Source organism: Leopardus geoffroyi, chromosome B2 (genome assembly GCF_018350155.1).
Source record: "Leopardus geoffroyi isolate Oge1 chromosome B2, O.geoffroyi_Oge1_pat1.0, whole genome shotgun sequence".
Lineage (NCBI taxonomy): Eukaryota > Metazoa > Chordata > Mammalia > Carnivora > Felidae > Leopardus > Leopardus geoffroyi.
In genome coordinates, this window is record NC_059332.1 from 135,314,857 (window position 1) to 135,329,919 (window position 15,063).

Consider the following 15,063-nt stretch of genomic DNA (forward strand, 5'->3'; position numbering starts at 1 on the left):
ACCACAATTTCTTTATCCATTCGTAAGTTGATGGACATTTAGGCTCTTTCCATAATTTGGCTATTGTTGAGAGTGCTGCTATAAACATTGGGGTACAAGTGCCCCTATGCATCAGCACTCCTGTATCCCTTGGGTAAATTCCTAGCAGTGCTATTGCTGGGTCATAGGGTAGGTCTATTTTTAATTTTTTGAGAAGCCTCCACACTGTTTTCCAGAGTGGCTGCACCAGTTTGCATTCCACCAACAGTGCAAGAGGGTTCCCGTTTCTCCACATCCTCTCCAGCATCTATAGTCTCCTGATTTGTTCATTTTAGCTACTCTGACTGGCATGAGGTGATATCTGAGTGTGGTTTTGATTTGGATTTCCCTGATGAGGAGTGACGTTGAGCATCTTTTCATGTGCCTGTTGGCCATCTGGATGTCTTCTTTAGAGAAGTGTCTATTCATGTTTTCTGCCCATTTCTTCACTGGATTATTTGTTTTTCGGGTGTGGAGTTTGGTGAGCTCTTTATAGATTTTGGATATTAGCCCTTTGTCTGATATGTCATTTGCAAATATTTTTTCCCATTCCGTTGGTTGCCTTTTAGTTTTGTTGATTGTTTCCTTTGCTGTGCGGAAGCTTTTTATCTTCATGAGGTCCCAATAGTTCATTTTTGCTTTTAATTCCCTTGCCCTTTGGGAGGTGTCAAGTAAGAAATTGTTGTGGCTGAGGCCAGAGAGGTTTTTTCCTGCTTTCTCCTCTAGGGTTTTGATGGTTTCCTGTCTCACATTTAGGTCCTTTACCCATTTGGAGTTTGTTTTTGTGAATGGTGTAAGAAAGTGGTCTAGTTTCATCCTTCTGCATGTTGCTGTCCAGTTCTCCCAGCACCATTTGTTAAAGATACTGTCTTTTTTTCCATTGGATATTCTTTCCTGCTTTGTCAAAGATTACTTGGCCATACTTTTGTGGGTCTAGTTCTGGGGTTTCTATTCTATTCCATTGGTCTGTGTGTCTGTTTTTGTGCCATACATTTCCTTTGTATTAGGAGGATGTCCTTTGTTCTCAAAAACCTAAAGGAACTGATATATCTGCTGAGGGAGACAGACAGTACAACTTGTGAAACTACTCTGGTCAAAGACTTTAAGACACAAAGGAAGGCATGCTTGATTCTCTCCAAGAGGGTAGTGAAGACTTCATGCGAGGTGTATCCTGGGGAGAAATAACATTTAACTAGGTGGGAAAACGGGGAAAGTGATTTCTGGAGAAAGAGATGATCACATACTAAAGAGCTTAGGGGCATCCATGATCTGAGAATCCTGAATAAGATCAGGATGCCTGGATCTTGGGTTATTGTGGAAGAAGATCTTATAGAGAAGAAAGGTATCAGGAGGATAGGTGGGAGATGTCTGGAATCATAGATGCTGCACAGAGAAAAATCCACAAATCATCCCAACAATAATCCATCTATCCATTTATCCATCCATCCATCCATCCATCCATCCATCCATTTTTGCATTTCATAACATATATTTTCTCTCCTTACACCCCAACACAGCACAAAAGAGGTAGTTATTATTAGTTTTTAGTGGGGTGCAGAATAAGAAAATACTCTGGGACAGACCCAACGTTGTGTACAAGCTGCTTGCCCATCAGGTGTACATTCCGAGGGATCTCATGGTGCCTGAAGTATCAATGGCAGATAAGGATGACTTTTTTTTTTTTTTTTCCATTTTTCACATTGGAGCAGGTTTCCTTTAGATTAGCAGTTTTTAAATGAATTTTTTAAAAATTTTGATATAGTAGGGGCACCTGGGTGGCTCAGTTGGTTAGGCAACCGACTTCGGCTCAGGTCATCATCTCACAGTTTGTGGGTTCGAGGCCCGCGTCGGGCTCTGTGCTGACAGCTCAGAGCCTGGAGCCTGCTTCAGGTTCTGTGTCTCCCCCTCTCTCTACCCCTCCCCTGCTCACACTCTGTGTCTGTCTCTCAATAATAAATAAACATCAAAAAAAATTTTTTTGATATAACTATAAATTATGTGTATAAATTCATACAGTTATTGGAAATAATATAGAGGAGTCCCAGGTATTCTTTTTCTAGTTTCTCCCAAAGGTAACAGATTACAAACACTATGGTGGAGTGTCACGGCCAAGATATTGGCCCTGATACAATGCACATCTTATTCCAATTAAGGATGATATTTGGAGCCTTTGGCAGCCTCTATAGGTAGGTCACAGTGTAGGCCTTTAGGATTTGGAGCAGGACCCTGCTCTCACCTACAGATAACTGCCCTCCTTTTGAAAAACAAATCTTGGCCTGTGCTGGGCCTTAATGGGGGGCTTGAATCACCATGTGACCTGAACTGCCCATTATCAGTTTGGTGTTTTCTTTTTTTTTTTTTTTTTAATTTTTTTTTTTCAACGTTTATTTATTTTTGGGACAGAGAGAGACAGAGCATGAACGGGGGAGGGGCAGAGAGAGAGGGAGACACAGAATCGGAAACAGGCTCCAGGCTTCGAGCCATCAGCCCAGAGCCTGACGCGGGGCTCGAACTCCCGGACTGCGAGATCGTGACCTGGCTGAAGTCGGACGCTTAACCGACTGCGCCACCCAGGCGCCCCTAGTTTGGTGTTTTCTGACCCAACAAGCCATAAAGTTGGGCACACACAGCAGCAGCTTTCCATCATCAAATGGAAGTGGGACGTGCATGATCTGGCCTGATCAGGCCCTGAAGGCACAAAGAAGTTATGCGAAGAAGTTGCCTGAAAGCCCATGGTCCCCACTCCTGCCACACTGCCTTCTCTCTCCCAGCCTGCACCGAACGTCTCATGGAAAGTTCCCCACTGTCAGTGGACAGAGGAAGAGAAGACGTGGGCCTGGTTTTCAGACGGTTATGTAAGATATGCAGGTGCCCCCTGAAAGTCACAGCTTCAGCATCACAGCCCTTCTCTGGAATATTCCTCAAGGACAATGGGTAAAGGAAATTTTCTTAGGGGGCAGAACTTGAGGCAGTATACCAGGTTGTACACTTTGCCGGGAAGGAGAAATGGAAAGATATGCAATTATATACCAATTTTTGGGCTGTGGCCAATGGTTTGGCTGGATGGCCAGGGATCAGAAAATCCAACTGGAAACTTGGTGACAAAGAGATTTGGGGGAGAGGTATGTGGAGAGAATTCTCTGAAAACACAAGGGTATTTGGGTGTCATGTGAATGCTCACCAAAGGGTGACCTCAGAACAGGAGGATTTTATTTTTATTTTATCATTTTTAATATCATTTACTGTCAAATTGGCTCACATACAGTGTGTGTAAAGTGTGCTCTTGGGCCAAAGCATAAGAGACTCTTAAAAACTGAGAACAAACTGAGGGTTGATGGGGGGTGGGAGGGAGGGGAGGGTGGGTGATGGGTATCGAGGAGGGCACCTTTTGGGATGAGCACTGGGTGTTGTATGGAAACCAATTTGACAATAAATTTCATATATTGAAAAAAAAAATGTGTTCTTGGTTTTTGGGGTAGATTCCCGTGGTTCATCGCTTACACACAACACCCAGTGCTCATCCCAAAGGACAGGAGGATTTTAATCAAATGGCTGGCATGACCCATTCTGTGAATATCAGTCAGCCTGTCTCCCCAGGCACCCCGCATTGCCCAGCGGGCTCATGAACAAAGCAGCTATGGTGGCAGGAATGGATGTTATGTGCTGGGCATTCCCCAAGGCTGGCCTGGCTGTGCCCACTGCTGAGTGCCCAATCTGCCAGCAGCAGAGACTAACACTGAGCCGTGACACGGCTCCCTTCCTCAGGGTGATGAGCCAGCTGGCATGTGGATCCCACTGGAACACTTCCATCATGGAAAGGTGCAGCATTCTCGTTTTTGAAATAGATACTTACACCGTGGATATCGATTTGCCTTCTTTGCATGGAGCGCTTTTGCCAAAACTGCCGTCCATGGCCTTGTATACTTCCTTATCCACTCTCACTGTGTTCCATGCGCTGTTGCTTCCGATCAAGGAACTCACTTCACAGGCGACAAAACGTGGCAATGGGCCCACGCTCCTGGAATCCACTGGTCTTACCATGTTCTCCATTCCGAAGCAGCCGGCTTGGCAGGATGGTAGAATGGCCTTTTAAAAACTGAGTTACAGTGCCAGCTAGGTGGCAATCCCTTGTGGGGCTGGGGCGAGGTCCTCCCGAAGGCTGCGTATGCCGTGATCCCACTCCTCTCCCTGGGCTTAAACCCTGGACCCTCTCCTCTTAGCTCCTGGATGGAGTTCTCTTACCGGCGGTGTCTCACATGGAGCCACCATGCTGCTCCCACCAAGTGGGAGTAATGCCCCTGACAGGTGCGCCTACCCCTCTCCTCCCCCAAGGAATCTGTGCTGAGTCAGGCTGGCTTTTCTAAGACTCTTTAGCATTGGGGTGTTTGGGTGGCTCTGCAGGTTAAGCATCCGACTCTGGTTTCTCCTCAGGTCAGGATCTCACAGTTTGTAAGATACAGTCCCGCGTCGGGGTCCTCCTCCCTGACAGTGTGCAGCCTGCTTGGGACTCTCTCTCCCTCTCTCTCTGCCCCTCCCCTGCTCTCTCTCTCTCTCTCTCTCTCAAAATAAATAAACTAAAAAACAAGCAAAACACAGATGCGAATACAGCACATGCAATTAACAAAAGCAAAAACAAACAAAAAAACCAACAAAACCCCAACCTTCTAGCATCAAGAGGTCTTAAGACTTAGCTTCCCACCCTGCACTCCCATCCTTGTCCTCTCCCTCCCACCTCCTGGAAGTACTTCTTTTTCTGTTTTTAACGGTTAGTTAATTATTCTTGAGAGAGAAAGAGAGAGAGAGAGAGAGAGAGAGAGAGAGAGAGAGAGAACACGAGCCCGAGAGCAGGGGAGGGGCAGAGAGTGTGCGAGACAGAGAACCCCAAGCCAGCTCCAAACAGACACTTCCACACTGAAGCAGGAAACTGACCGCGCAGAGCTCGGGTTGGGGCTGAGGGTGGAGGTGGGGGCGGGGGGGGGGGCGGGTGCGAGAACTCAGGAATCCTGAGATCATGACCTGAGCCAGAAATCATGACAGAGATCAGGACCTGAGCTACCCAGGCGCCCTGGCTGGCAGTACTTTTCCACCAAGTTCCCTTTTCTCCATCTTCTTTTTTTTTCTCCATCTTCTTCTTTTAAAAAAAAAATTTTTTTTAATGTTTTATTTATTTTTGAGACAGAGAGACAGAGCATGAGCAGGGGAGGGGCAGAGAGAGGGGAGAAGCAGAGAGAGGGGAGGGGCAGAGAGAGGGGAGGGACAGAGAGAGGGGAGGGGCAGAGAGAGGGGAGGGGCAGAGAGAGAGGGAGACATAGAATCCGAAGCAGGCTCCAGCCTCTGAGCTGTCTGCACAGAGCCCCGCGTCGGGCTGAACTCACGAACCGTGAGATCATGACCTGAGCCAAAGTCGGACGCTCAACCGACTGAGCCACCCAGGCGCCCCCGCTTTTCTCCATCTTCTGGTCCAGAGACGTCAGGGCAGAAGAGGCTGAGGAAGGCTGCTAAGCAGGTGACTGGCTCCGCACACCCATATTAGGGCAAGCTGCACTCGTCCCACCCTCAGAGCACGTAGGAAGTCGGGACTTCTTTTTTTTTTTTTTTTTTTTTTTAACAACGTTTATTTATTTTTGGGAGAGAGAGAGACAGAGCGTGAACGGGGGAGGGGCAGAGAGAGAGGGAGACACAGAATCGGAAACAGGCTACGGGCTCTGAGCCATCAGCCCAGAGCCCGACGCGGGGCTTAAACTCTCGGACCGCGAGATCGCGACCTGACTGAAGTCGGACGCTTAACCGACTGCGCCACCCGGGCGCCCCAAGGGACTTCTTAATTAAGAACGCCGGTTCCCTCCAGCTCGGAGCTGGTAGAGGACTCCCATCCGCCCTGCTGTGCTCTTCACGCCGCCCCGCCGCTGCCGACCATGGCTCGGCCTGGGGGCACCACCCTCCGTCTTTGTCTCCTGCTCCGGTTTCTGCCAACAGACAGTGTTTCAGCGCCTCGCGGCTGTGAGTTCAGAGGTAGAACCTGGGCGGGGGGCAGTGCGGCGGTCGGGAGGAGCATTAAGACTTGGAAGGAGTTGAGGTGTGCCCCGAGGGGTTCCGGAGCCTTCTGGCCGGGTGGCGTTGCGTCCCCCTCCTCAATTATTCCCCGGCCGGCTTGTTCCGCGTCCGCGGCGTCTGCGGGTCGTGGGTTCCCGGGACCCGGAGAGGTAACTGTGACAGGGCCGTTTCCTCCGAAAGCGCTGCTGCGGCCGGGTGGACCCGGTGGTGGCGGGAAAGCAGAGCCGGAGCAGGGGGAGGGAAAGACGGCCTCCTCGCGGAGCCTAAGCCTGAGTCTCAGCCCCTGAGCCCCGGGCTTTGGGCAGGACGGAGGGCGATCCCTCAGCGAAGGAACTGCCAGATACACCTGCCCCGCGACGCGGCTCACACAACTCTGCCCGCACGAGTCTCCATTCCCGTTACCGGAGCACTTGGACTTCTCAGTTCACCGCCCCCCCCCCCCCCCCCCCCGCGTCCGGCTCCAGAAGCTCTTCCACCAGCCACGTCCCAGCACCTCCCAGCTCAGAGTGGGCAGGTCTGATATCCTATGGCCAGAGACCTCCTGGCTACCAGACCCTTGGACCTCACCGGCAGCCTCTTACTCCGTGTGACTTTCCCTGCTGCAAGTGGCATTGCCTGGCTCCAACACAGTAAAGGTCTCTTCCCGATATTCCAATGGGGATGTCACAAAGTGCACAGAGCACCTTTTCCTAACACAGTACCTCTGCGTCACACCTTCTACAGGGTCCTGTGACCGAGGAAGCAGGTTCAGCCACACTCATTCATGCAGGGATTGTTATGGCCGCTTCCCTGCTACAAGAGCACTGTCGGTTAGTTACAGCAGAGACCTGGGAAATATTTAATAGATGCAGAAAATCTTTGCACCGGGCTGGCATTTAAGTGAAAATACAAGAGGGCTCCTTCATACCCTTGCATTCAGAGAGGTTTTGATGTTGGTACTCATGTCTCTCACTGCATCCAGGATAAGTACTTTTTAAACATTCTATTTGGAGAGAAGAGAAGACCGTGTAAGAGTACTGTACTTGAATTTCCTTGCAGCCTAGCCCCCAAGCCACAAGTCATTCAACTGCAAAGATTTTTCACCCTGGGACAAAGGTGGGGGATGTGAAAGGACCACATGGTGATGTGGGTACCTGAGCCAAATGATGTCGCTGTGAACAGGGGCTGGGAGAGGTGTCTTTTCATTTTCTGGGGCACCCCCTGCCCTGCCCCAGTTCAATAACAGGGGCCCCTGAGGACGCTTTCGATCCCTGTGGATGGTGTCAACTCACACAGTAGGTTTACGCAGTGAATATGTCCGGGTGGTCTCTGCTCCCCAGAGTACCCTCACCCCTGTAAATGACCACGTGACTCTTTGGGGAAGGCCAGCAGGAAGCATTGCTCTTGCTGTTGACCTGAAGGGTCCCTCCTGATTGGAACCTGGCTTCTGCTTCTAGTAAAGAGTTGCAGTTCTGAGAGGCGGCTCCGTTCTGGAACCTGGGCAGAGGATCCAGACTCTCTGTGGGGTCACTGCTTTCAGCTTCCTCCTCATCCATCTTGGGGACTGGTCTTTGTTTTTATGGTTTAACTCCAGCAGTCTTCGGGTTGGCTGTCCAACGACTTTGCCTTTTCAGTCATGTGTTCTGTGAGCCAGAGGGATGGACAGCTTTCTGTGGCTCAGGCCGCTGGCTGCTTTCCAGCGTCTAGGATCATTCTAGGATCATTTCAATCGTTGCCGCCTCCCTGCTTCGGACGCTTGAGCGCCTCTACCTCAAATCTATTGTATCAGGACTTCCCACCGCCAATACCACTGGGAGCCTATTTCTGCAACACCGTCCCATTACCGCCAAGCTTCTGCCTTCAAAGATAGCCATCACTAAGCTTCTTTTGTTTTAATTTCTTGAGAGAGAGAGAGAGAGAGAGAGAGAGAGAGCACGCGCGCGTGCAGGGGCAAATGGGGGAGGGGCAGAGAGAGAAGAGACAGAGAAGGAGAGAGAAGGAATCCCATGCAGGCTCTGCACTGTCAGTGCAAAGCCCGATGCAGGGCTCGAGCCACAAACTGGGAGATCATGACCTGACCAAAGTTGCACACTTAACTGACGGAGCCACCCAGGCGCCCTGCCATTACTAAGCTTCTTCAGGATTTTGGTGCCTTCTCACCATGCATTGTTTTTTGGTTTCTGTTTTTTGAATTTTATTAAAATCCAAGCTAACATATGGCGTAATAATGGTTTCAGGAGTAGAATTTAGAGATTCATCAATTACATGTAACACCCATGCTTGTCCCAACAGGCGCCCTCCTTAATGCCCACCACCCATTCAGCCCATCCCCCCACCCATTACCCCTCCAGCAACCCTCAGTTTCTTCTCTGTATTTCAGAGTCTCTTAGGGTTTGCCTCCCTCTCTGTTTGTATCTTGTTTTTCGTTCCCTTCCCCTATGTCCCTCTGTTGTGTTTCCTAACGTTCCACATAAGCGTGAAATCGTGATATTTCTTTCTCTGACTGACTTATTTTGCTTAGCATGATATGCTCTAGTTCCATCCACATGGCTGCAAATGGCAAGATTTCATTCCTTTTGATCACCAGGTAATATTCCATTGTGTATTTATACTAGATCTTCTTTATCCATTTGTCACTCGATGGACGTTTGGGCCCATTCCATAATTTGGCTATTGTGGATAGTGCTGCTAAAACACTGGGGTGCGTGTGCCCCTTAAAATCAGCATTTTGGTATCCTTTGGAGCCGTACCTAGTAGTGCAACTAAGGGGTCATAGGCTAGTTCTACTTTTAATTTTTTGAGGAACTTCCATATTGTTTTCCCTAGTGGCTGCACCAGTTTGCAGTCCCAGCAGCAGTGAAAAAGGCTTTACCTTCCTCCACATCCTGCCAATAGCTGATGTTTCCCGAGTTGATGATTTTCGCCATTCTGACTGGTGTGAGGTGGTATCTCATTGTGGTTGTGACTTGTACTGCCCTGATGATGTGTGACGTTGAGCATCTTTTCGTGTGCCTGTTGGCCATCTGGATGACTTCTTTGGAAAAGTGTCTGTTCGTGTCTTTTACCTCTTTCTTCACTGGATTATTTGTTTTTTGGGTGTTGAGTTTGATGAGTTCTTGATGGATTTTGGATAGTAACCCTTTATCGGATATCTCATTTGCAAATATCTTCTCTCGTTCCGTCCATTGACTTTTAGTTTTGTTGAATGTGCGGAAGGAACCAGACCTCATCTTGATGAGGTCCCAACAGTTCGTGTTTGCTTTTGTGTTCCTTGCCTCCAGAGACATGTCAGGTAAGAAGTTTTTGCAGCCGAGGTCAAAGAGATTGTAGCCTGTTTTCTCCTCTAGGATTTGGATGGTTTCCTGTCCCACATTTAGGTGTTTTTTTTTTAATCCATTTTGAGTTTATTTTGTGTATGATGTAAGAAAGTGGCCCAGGTTCGTTCTTCTGCACGGGCTGTCCAGTTTTCCTAACACCATTTGCTGAAGAGACTTAATTCCCACTGGATAGTCTTCCCTGCTTTGTCAAAGATTAGTTGGCCATATGTTTATGGGTCTATTTCTGGGTTTTCTGTTTCGTTCCTTTGATCTATGTGTCTGTTTTTGTGCCCGTACCATACTGTCTTGATGATTACAGTTTTGTAATACGGCTTAGAGTCTGGAATTATGATGCCTCCAGCTTTGGTGTTCCCTTTCACCAGTACTTTGGATATTCGGGTCATTTCTGGTTCCCTGCAAATTTCGGAATTGTCTGTTCTAGCTCTGTGAAGAATGCTGGTGTCCGTTTGATAGGGATTGCATTGAATATGCAGATGGCTTTGGGTAGTATTGACATTATAACAATATTTCCTCTTTCAATCCACGAGCATGGGATGTTTTTCTACTTCTTTGTCCTCTTGAATTTCTTTCCGAGATTTCTGTACTTCGCAGCGTATAGGTCTTTCACCTCTTTGGTGAATTCATTCCTAGGTATTTTAGGGTTTTCAGTACCATGGGGTTGATTCCTTGATTTCTCTTTCTGTTGCTTCATTATTGGTGTAGACAAATGCCACAGATTTCTGTACATTGACTTATATCCTGCAACTTTGCTGAATTCACGTATCAGTCGTAGCAGGTTTTTGGTGGAGTCTTTTGGGTTTTCCCCATAGAGTATCATGTCATCTAGGAAGCATGAAAGTTTGACTTCTTCCTTGCTGATTTGAATGCCTTTTATTTCTTTTTGTTGTCTGACTGTTGAGGCTAGGACTTCCAACGCTATGTTGAACAACGGTGCTGACAGCGGGCATCCCTGTCATGTTCCTGACCTTAGGGGAAAGTTCTCAGTTTTTCCCCCTTGAGGATGATATTAGCGGTGGGTGTTTCCTACCTGGCCTTTGTGATCTTGGGGTATGTTCCTTCTATCCGTCCTGTCTTGTGGGTTTTGATCAAGAAGGTTACGGTATCTTGTCAAATGCTTTTTCTGTATCTGTTGAGAGGATCGTGTTCTTGTTCTTTCTTTTATTCATGTGAGGCATCATGTTGATTGATTTGTGGATATTGAAGCGGCCTTGCATCCCAGGAATAAATTCCACTTGATCGTGGTGAGTACTTCTTTTAATGGATTGTTGGGTTGGGTTGGCTAGTCACTTGTTGAGAATTTTTGCATCCATGTTCATCGGGGAAACGGCTCTGTAGTTCTCCTTCTCAGTGGGACCATGCATTTTTTATGAGTTTCATTGAGAGTCCTCCAGACCGCTCCGTGAGCATAGTTGATGGGCATCTTTTTGGTTTTGTTTTGGCATTTCTTACTACATTTGTTCTGTCATATGCACTTCTCCGGGCCTTTTTAATGCCTTACCACTATCTGTCATGGAATTGCTGATATTCTAGTCTGTGCCGTGTGGATCATCCTTTTTTCCAAGCCTCCAAGGCCCGTCCTAATGGTAGATTATCACCATGACCAGGCCTGTGCTAAATGCTGGGACCCAGGATTGCAAATCTCTCTTCTCTGACTTTGGATTCTATCCTCACCCTGCCCCGCCCTGACTCAGCTCCTCAGGAGTAGGCCCCCTCACGGTCTCTCATCTTATTAAAACATTTTTTTAAATGTTTGTTTTTATTTAATAATTTAATGTTATAATAATTTTATTTAAAAATAATTTATTTAATAATTTAATGTTTAATGTTTGTTTATTTTTGAGAGAGAGAGAGAGAGAGAGGGACAGAGCATGAGTGGAGGAGGGGCAGAGAGAGGGAGACACAGAATCCGAAGCAGGCTCCAGGCTCTGGGCTGTCAGCACAGAGCCCGACGCGGGGCTCGAACTCACGAGCCGTGAGATCGTGACCTGAGCTGAAGTCGGACGCTCCGCTGACTGAGCCACCCCGGCGCCCCTCATCTTCTTCGAGACACTGGGATAGATCCTGACCATCAGCCGGCATGTAGACCTCTTCTTCCCATGGCCAGCGTAGCACGTCCTGAATTGATTACAGACTGAGTGATGCTGGATATCAGCCTGGTAGACACAGGGAACATATCCATGGCTGTATGGTTTCTGGTCAGGCAGAGGAATCCCGATCCTTGGTCCTTTTCCAAGAAGGGAAGTGCCCCAGCCTTCAATTGTTAGGGGGGAGGGGCTGTGCAGGGGCTGCCTTTGCTCTGCTAGGCCAGCCCTGCAGAGATACGATGACTGTCACATGGATGGGAGAGGGACGCCTCTGGGTCTGTTCTTCCAACCCCAACCCTAACTTACGTTTTCATTTGCAGATGCTCTTTCTCCTGCCTTTGAATTCCCCATCATACCAAAGACCAATCCTGGACAACCATGGTGTGAGATTCGAGGCAAGGTCAATGGAAAGACGTTTCTGTATTATGCCTGTGGGAACAAGAAGGTCGAAGTCTTTGGTCCTCTGGGGAGGAATGTGAATGACATAATGTTTTGGGAGGCACAGACAGAAACTCTGAAAGACCTGGCAGAAGAGCTCAAGAAGAAACTACTTGACTGGAAAGCAACGGATTTTACACACAGTGGTAAGTCGGAAAGGCCCAGGGCAGAGGTAGAACCGTTTGTAGGGCCAGGGACCTATTGTGTTCATGTGCAACTTAGACATGGGTCCCACACAAGTGGCCCAGCAGCCAGGGCAGTCAAGAGGGACAGAAGAGGACCAAGAAGGGTGAAGGGGAGCCGAGGAGTGGACAGCGGGTGGGACGAGGGATCGGTCAAGACCAGAGGCTGACTTCATTCCCATGGTGGGGGTGGGGGACAGATTCTCTCTCCCTGCAGGGCAGGATGGTGTGTGTGCGTGGCGACCACGGACGCACCAGAGGATCCTGGGAGTTTGACATCAATGAACAGATATCCTACTTCTTTAACTCAGAGAGTGGAAATTGGACAGTTCGTCCTAGAGGCCAACAGATAGAGGCCTCGTGGGAGAGTGACAGAGATTTGACCAATTCCCTCATGAAGATCTCAGTTGGACATTGTAACAAGTGGCTTGAGCGAATATTGGTGCACTGGGGTGAACTGTGGGAGACAACAGGTAACTCGGAAGACTGGATGAAGTTGTTCTCTTGAAATCGGGCCTACCTTCTCCACTGTAGTGCGCGTGTGTGTGTGTGTGTGTGTGTGTGTGAGAGAGAGAGAGAGAGAGAGAGACAGAAACAGAGACAGAGAAGGTGAGCCATCCCTGGTGAATTTCTTTAGGGGAGAGTAATGGCCGTAGATATGTTCTAGCGTCCTTCCTTTCCCTTCTCATCTCCTGAAATCTCTTCCTTGCTGCATGTCCTTTAGTTTTCTGGGATTTCTTGGATTCCCTCCTGGCCCCAAACATGAGGGTGTCAGTCTGATTCCAGAGACTCCTTCTCGCTCTTCCCTTTCCTGAGAATCCTCGATCTTCTCATCTCCACTTGTCTCTGGCCGGGGATCATTCCTGGCCACGTGCACTGTTCGCTCCAGAGAGGGGGTCAACTGTCACCACCCCCGTGCTCCGTGACCACCTCTTCTGCCACGGCAGGAGTGACCATTATGTTGGAACCCGTGCTTCCCCCTTTAGCTGTGCGAGGTCCTTCGGGACAGGTCCCGTGTCTTTCGTCGGTTCCCACCCCAGAACCAGTCACGGCAGCTGCCACAATGTAGAGTGACAGAAAGCATCTGCAGTGTGGGATCATCTGCGGCAGGAGGAGCGGAGGGGCTGTCTCTTCCGATTTAAGTCTGAAACAGGATTTGGGGTCTGAAACCCTCTTGTGTTTCCATTTCAGCCCTGCCAGGCATGCAGCAAGTCACGGCCCAGTCCGGGGCCACGGCCCTCAGACCCATCACCTGGATCCTCCCTGTGATTCTCAGCTGCTTAATCATAATTGGCATCCAAGGTAGAGTCTTCTAGAGTGACAGGTACTGAGAGCAGAGGGAGCGGGAAGGGAGGCGCAGATGGCCTGGTGTGAGGACAGGGACGGGTGACTCCCCCGCCCGACCCTGCCCACTCACTGAACCTTGTCATCACAGAAGTGAGACGAGGTGATGAGTTCCCCCGTCAGTTGTTAGCAAGAGCGTGGACAAGCTCAGCCCTGAGTTGTCATAAGGCCTCACTGTTAAGGCCGCTGGGAAAGGGGAGGGGCCCCCCAGTGCATAAGGCCTGCTGACGCTAAGGAGATCTAGCAAGGTCAGGCCTGACTCAGACCTGATTCTAGATCGAAGAGAGTCAATTTGGCCCAGTGCGGGTGGTGCGCGGGGAGAGGGACACACAGCTCGGGCAGTCCTCACATTGGAGCACGAGAGGCGTGGTGGCTCCACGTGGTGTCTCAGGGGAGGCGACTCCATCCAGGGGCCCACGAGGAGAGGCACCAGTGTCTGTTCCGGGGGAGGGAGTGGGAAGGCCGGGCAGAGGCAACTCGAAAGCCTGGAGTTGCATGCTGTGTTCCCCCAGACAGTGGCTTGGGTCTTAGCATGTGAGGCAGAAAGCGAACAGTGGACACTGTGCGTGGCAAGATGTAGAAGCGTGGGAAATCCGGCTCAGGCTGCTGCGGGCACTGGCAGTTTGCTTCCTGCAGACCTCAGATCCGGAGCCACTGAGCACCCCTGCTTGGAGCAGAGCTGACCCGGGAGACGGGGGGACAGAGCTGGCCCGGGAGACGGGGGAGCAGAGCTGACCCGGGAGACGGGGCGGCAGAGCTGACCCAGGAGATGGGGGGGCAGAGCTGTCCTGGGAGATGGGGGGGCAGAGCTGTCCCGGGAGATGGGGGGGCAGAGATGACCCGGGAGATGGGGGAGCAGAGCTGATCTGGGAGATGGGGGGGCAGAGCTGACCCGGGAGACGGGGGGGCAGAGCTGACCCGGGAGACGGGGGGGCAGAGCTGACCCGGGAGATGGGGGGGCAGAGCTGACCCGGGAGATGGGGGGGCAGAGCTGACCCGGGAGATGGGGGGCAGAGCTGACCCGGGAGACGGGGGAGCAGAGCTGATCTGGGAGATGGGGGGGCAGAGCTGACCCGGGAGATGGGGGGGCAGAGCTGACCCGGGAGATGGGGGGGCAGAGCTATCCCTGGAGATGGGGAGGGCAGAGCTGACCCGGGAGATGGGGGAGCAGAGCTGATCTGGGAGATGGGGGAGCAGACTGTCCCTGCCTCTATGGCCTTCACACCTATCGCCTCAGGTTATCACCATGATCACTGCGGCCATCCCCACATGGAAACCCGAACACGTCCTCGCCTGGTGTCTAGGCGGGCAGCCGGTATTGTGGGCACAATGGGGGGGACATAGGGGACCAGTGGTCCCTGACTGCTGGGGAAGTCTTAGCCTGGTAGCAGGATGGGGAGACCCCCAGACTCTCATTCTGCTCCATCCACAGACACCTTTTCCCATTCAAGGAGAAAATAGACTAAGACCTCCTACTCTACGCAGTCCCCGTGTAGAAAAATGAATTCCAAGTGACCATCGTCTTCACGGTCCTAAGGCTGTGGGAAAGTGGAAGAAGCCTGTACTAGTGTGCCGAACCTGTCTCTACTGAAGAGCATAGGGAATAGAGCAAACTCTGTGATTTAA

General features: G+C 50.2%; 1 protein-coding gene across 1 annotated transcript; it reads left to right on the forward strand.

Annotated features, from left to right (window-relative positions):
• Positions 1-5,624: 5,624 nt before the first annotated feature.
• Positions 5,625-14,169, forward strand: LOC123609160 (UL16-binding protein 1-like). Its single transcript, XM_045500006.1, has 4 exons — positions 5,625-6,030; positions 11,794-12,057; positions 12,294-12,566; positions 13,285-14,169. The coding sequence occupies exons 1-4, from the start codon at positions 5,934-5,936 to the stop codon at positions 13,407-13,409; spliced, it is 759 nt and encodes a 252-aa protein (XP_045355962.1). The 5' UTR covers positions 5,625-5,933; the 3' UTR covers positions 13,410-14,169.
• The last annotated feature ends 894 nt before the right edge of the window (positions 14,170-15,063 follow it).

What these genes read in the sequence shown, in the direction of transcription:
- LOC123609160 (XM_045500006.1), top strand. Translation starts at nt 5,934, where the DNA reads ATGGCTCGGCCTGGGGGCACCACCCTCCGTCTTTGTCTCCTGCTCCGG. An exon ending in TCGCGGCTGTGAGTTCAGAG is followed by an intron (nt 6,031 to 11,793) that starts GTAGAACCTGGG and finishes TTTCATTTGCAG; the next exon opens with ATGCTCTTTCTCCTGCCTTT. An exon ending in AACGGATTTTACACACAGTG is followed by an intron (nt 12,058 to 12,293) that starts GTAAGTCGGAAA and finishes GGTGGGGGACAG; the next exon opens with ATTCTCTCTCCCTGCAGGGC.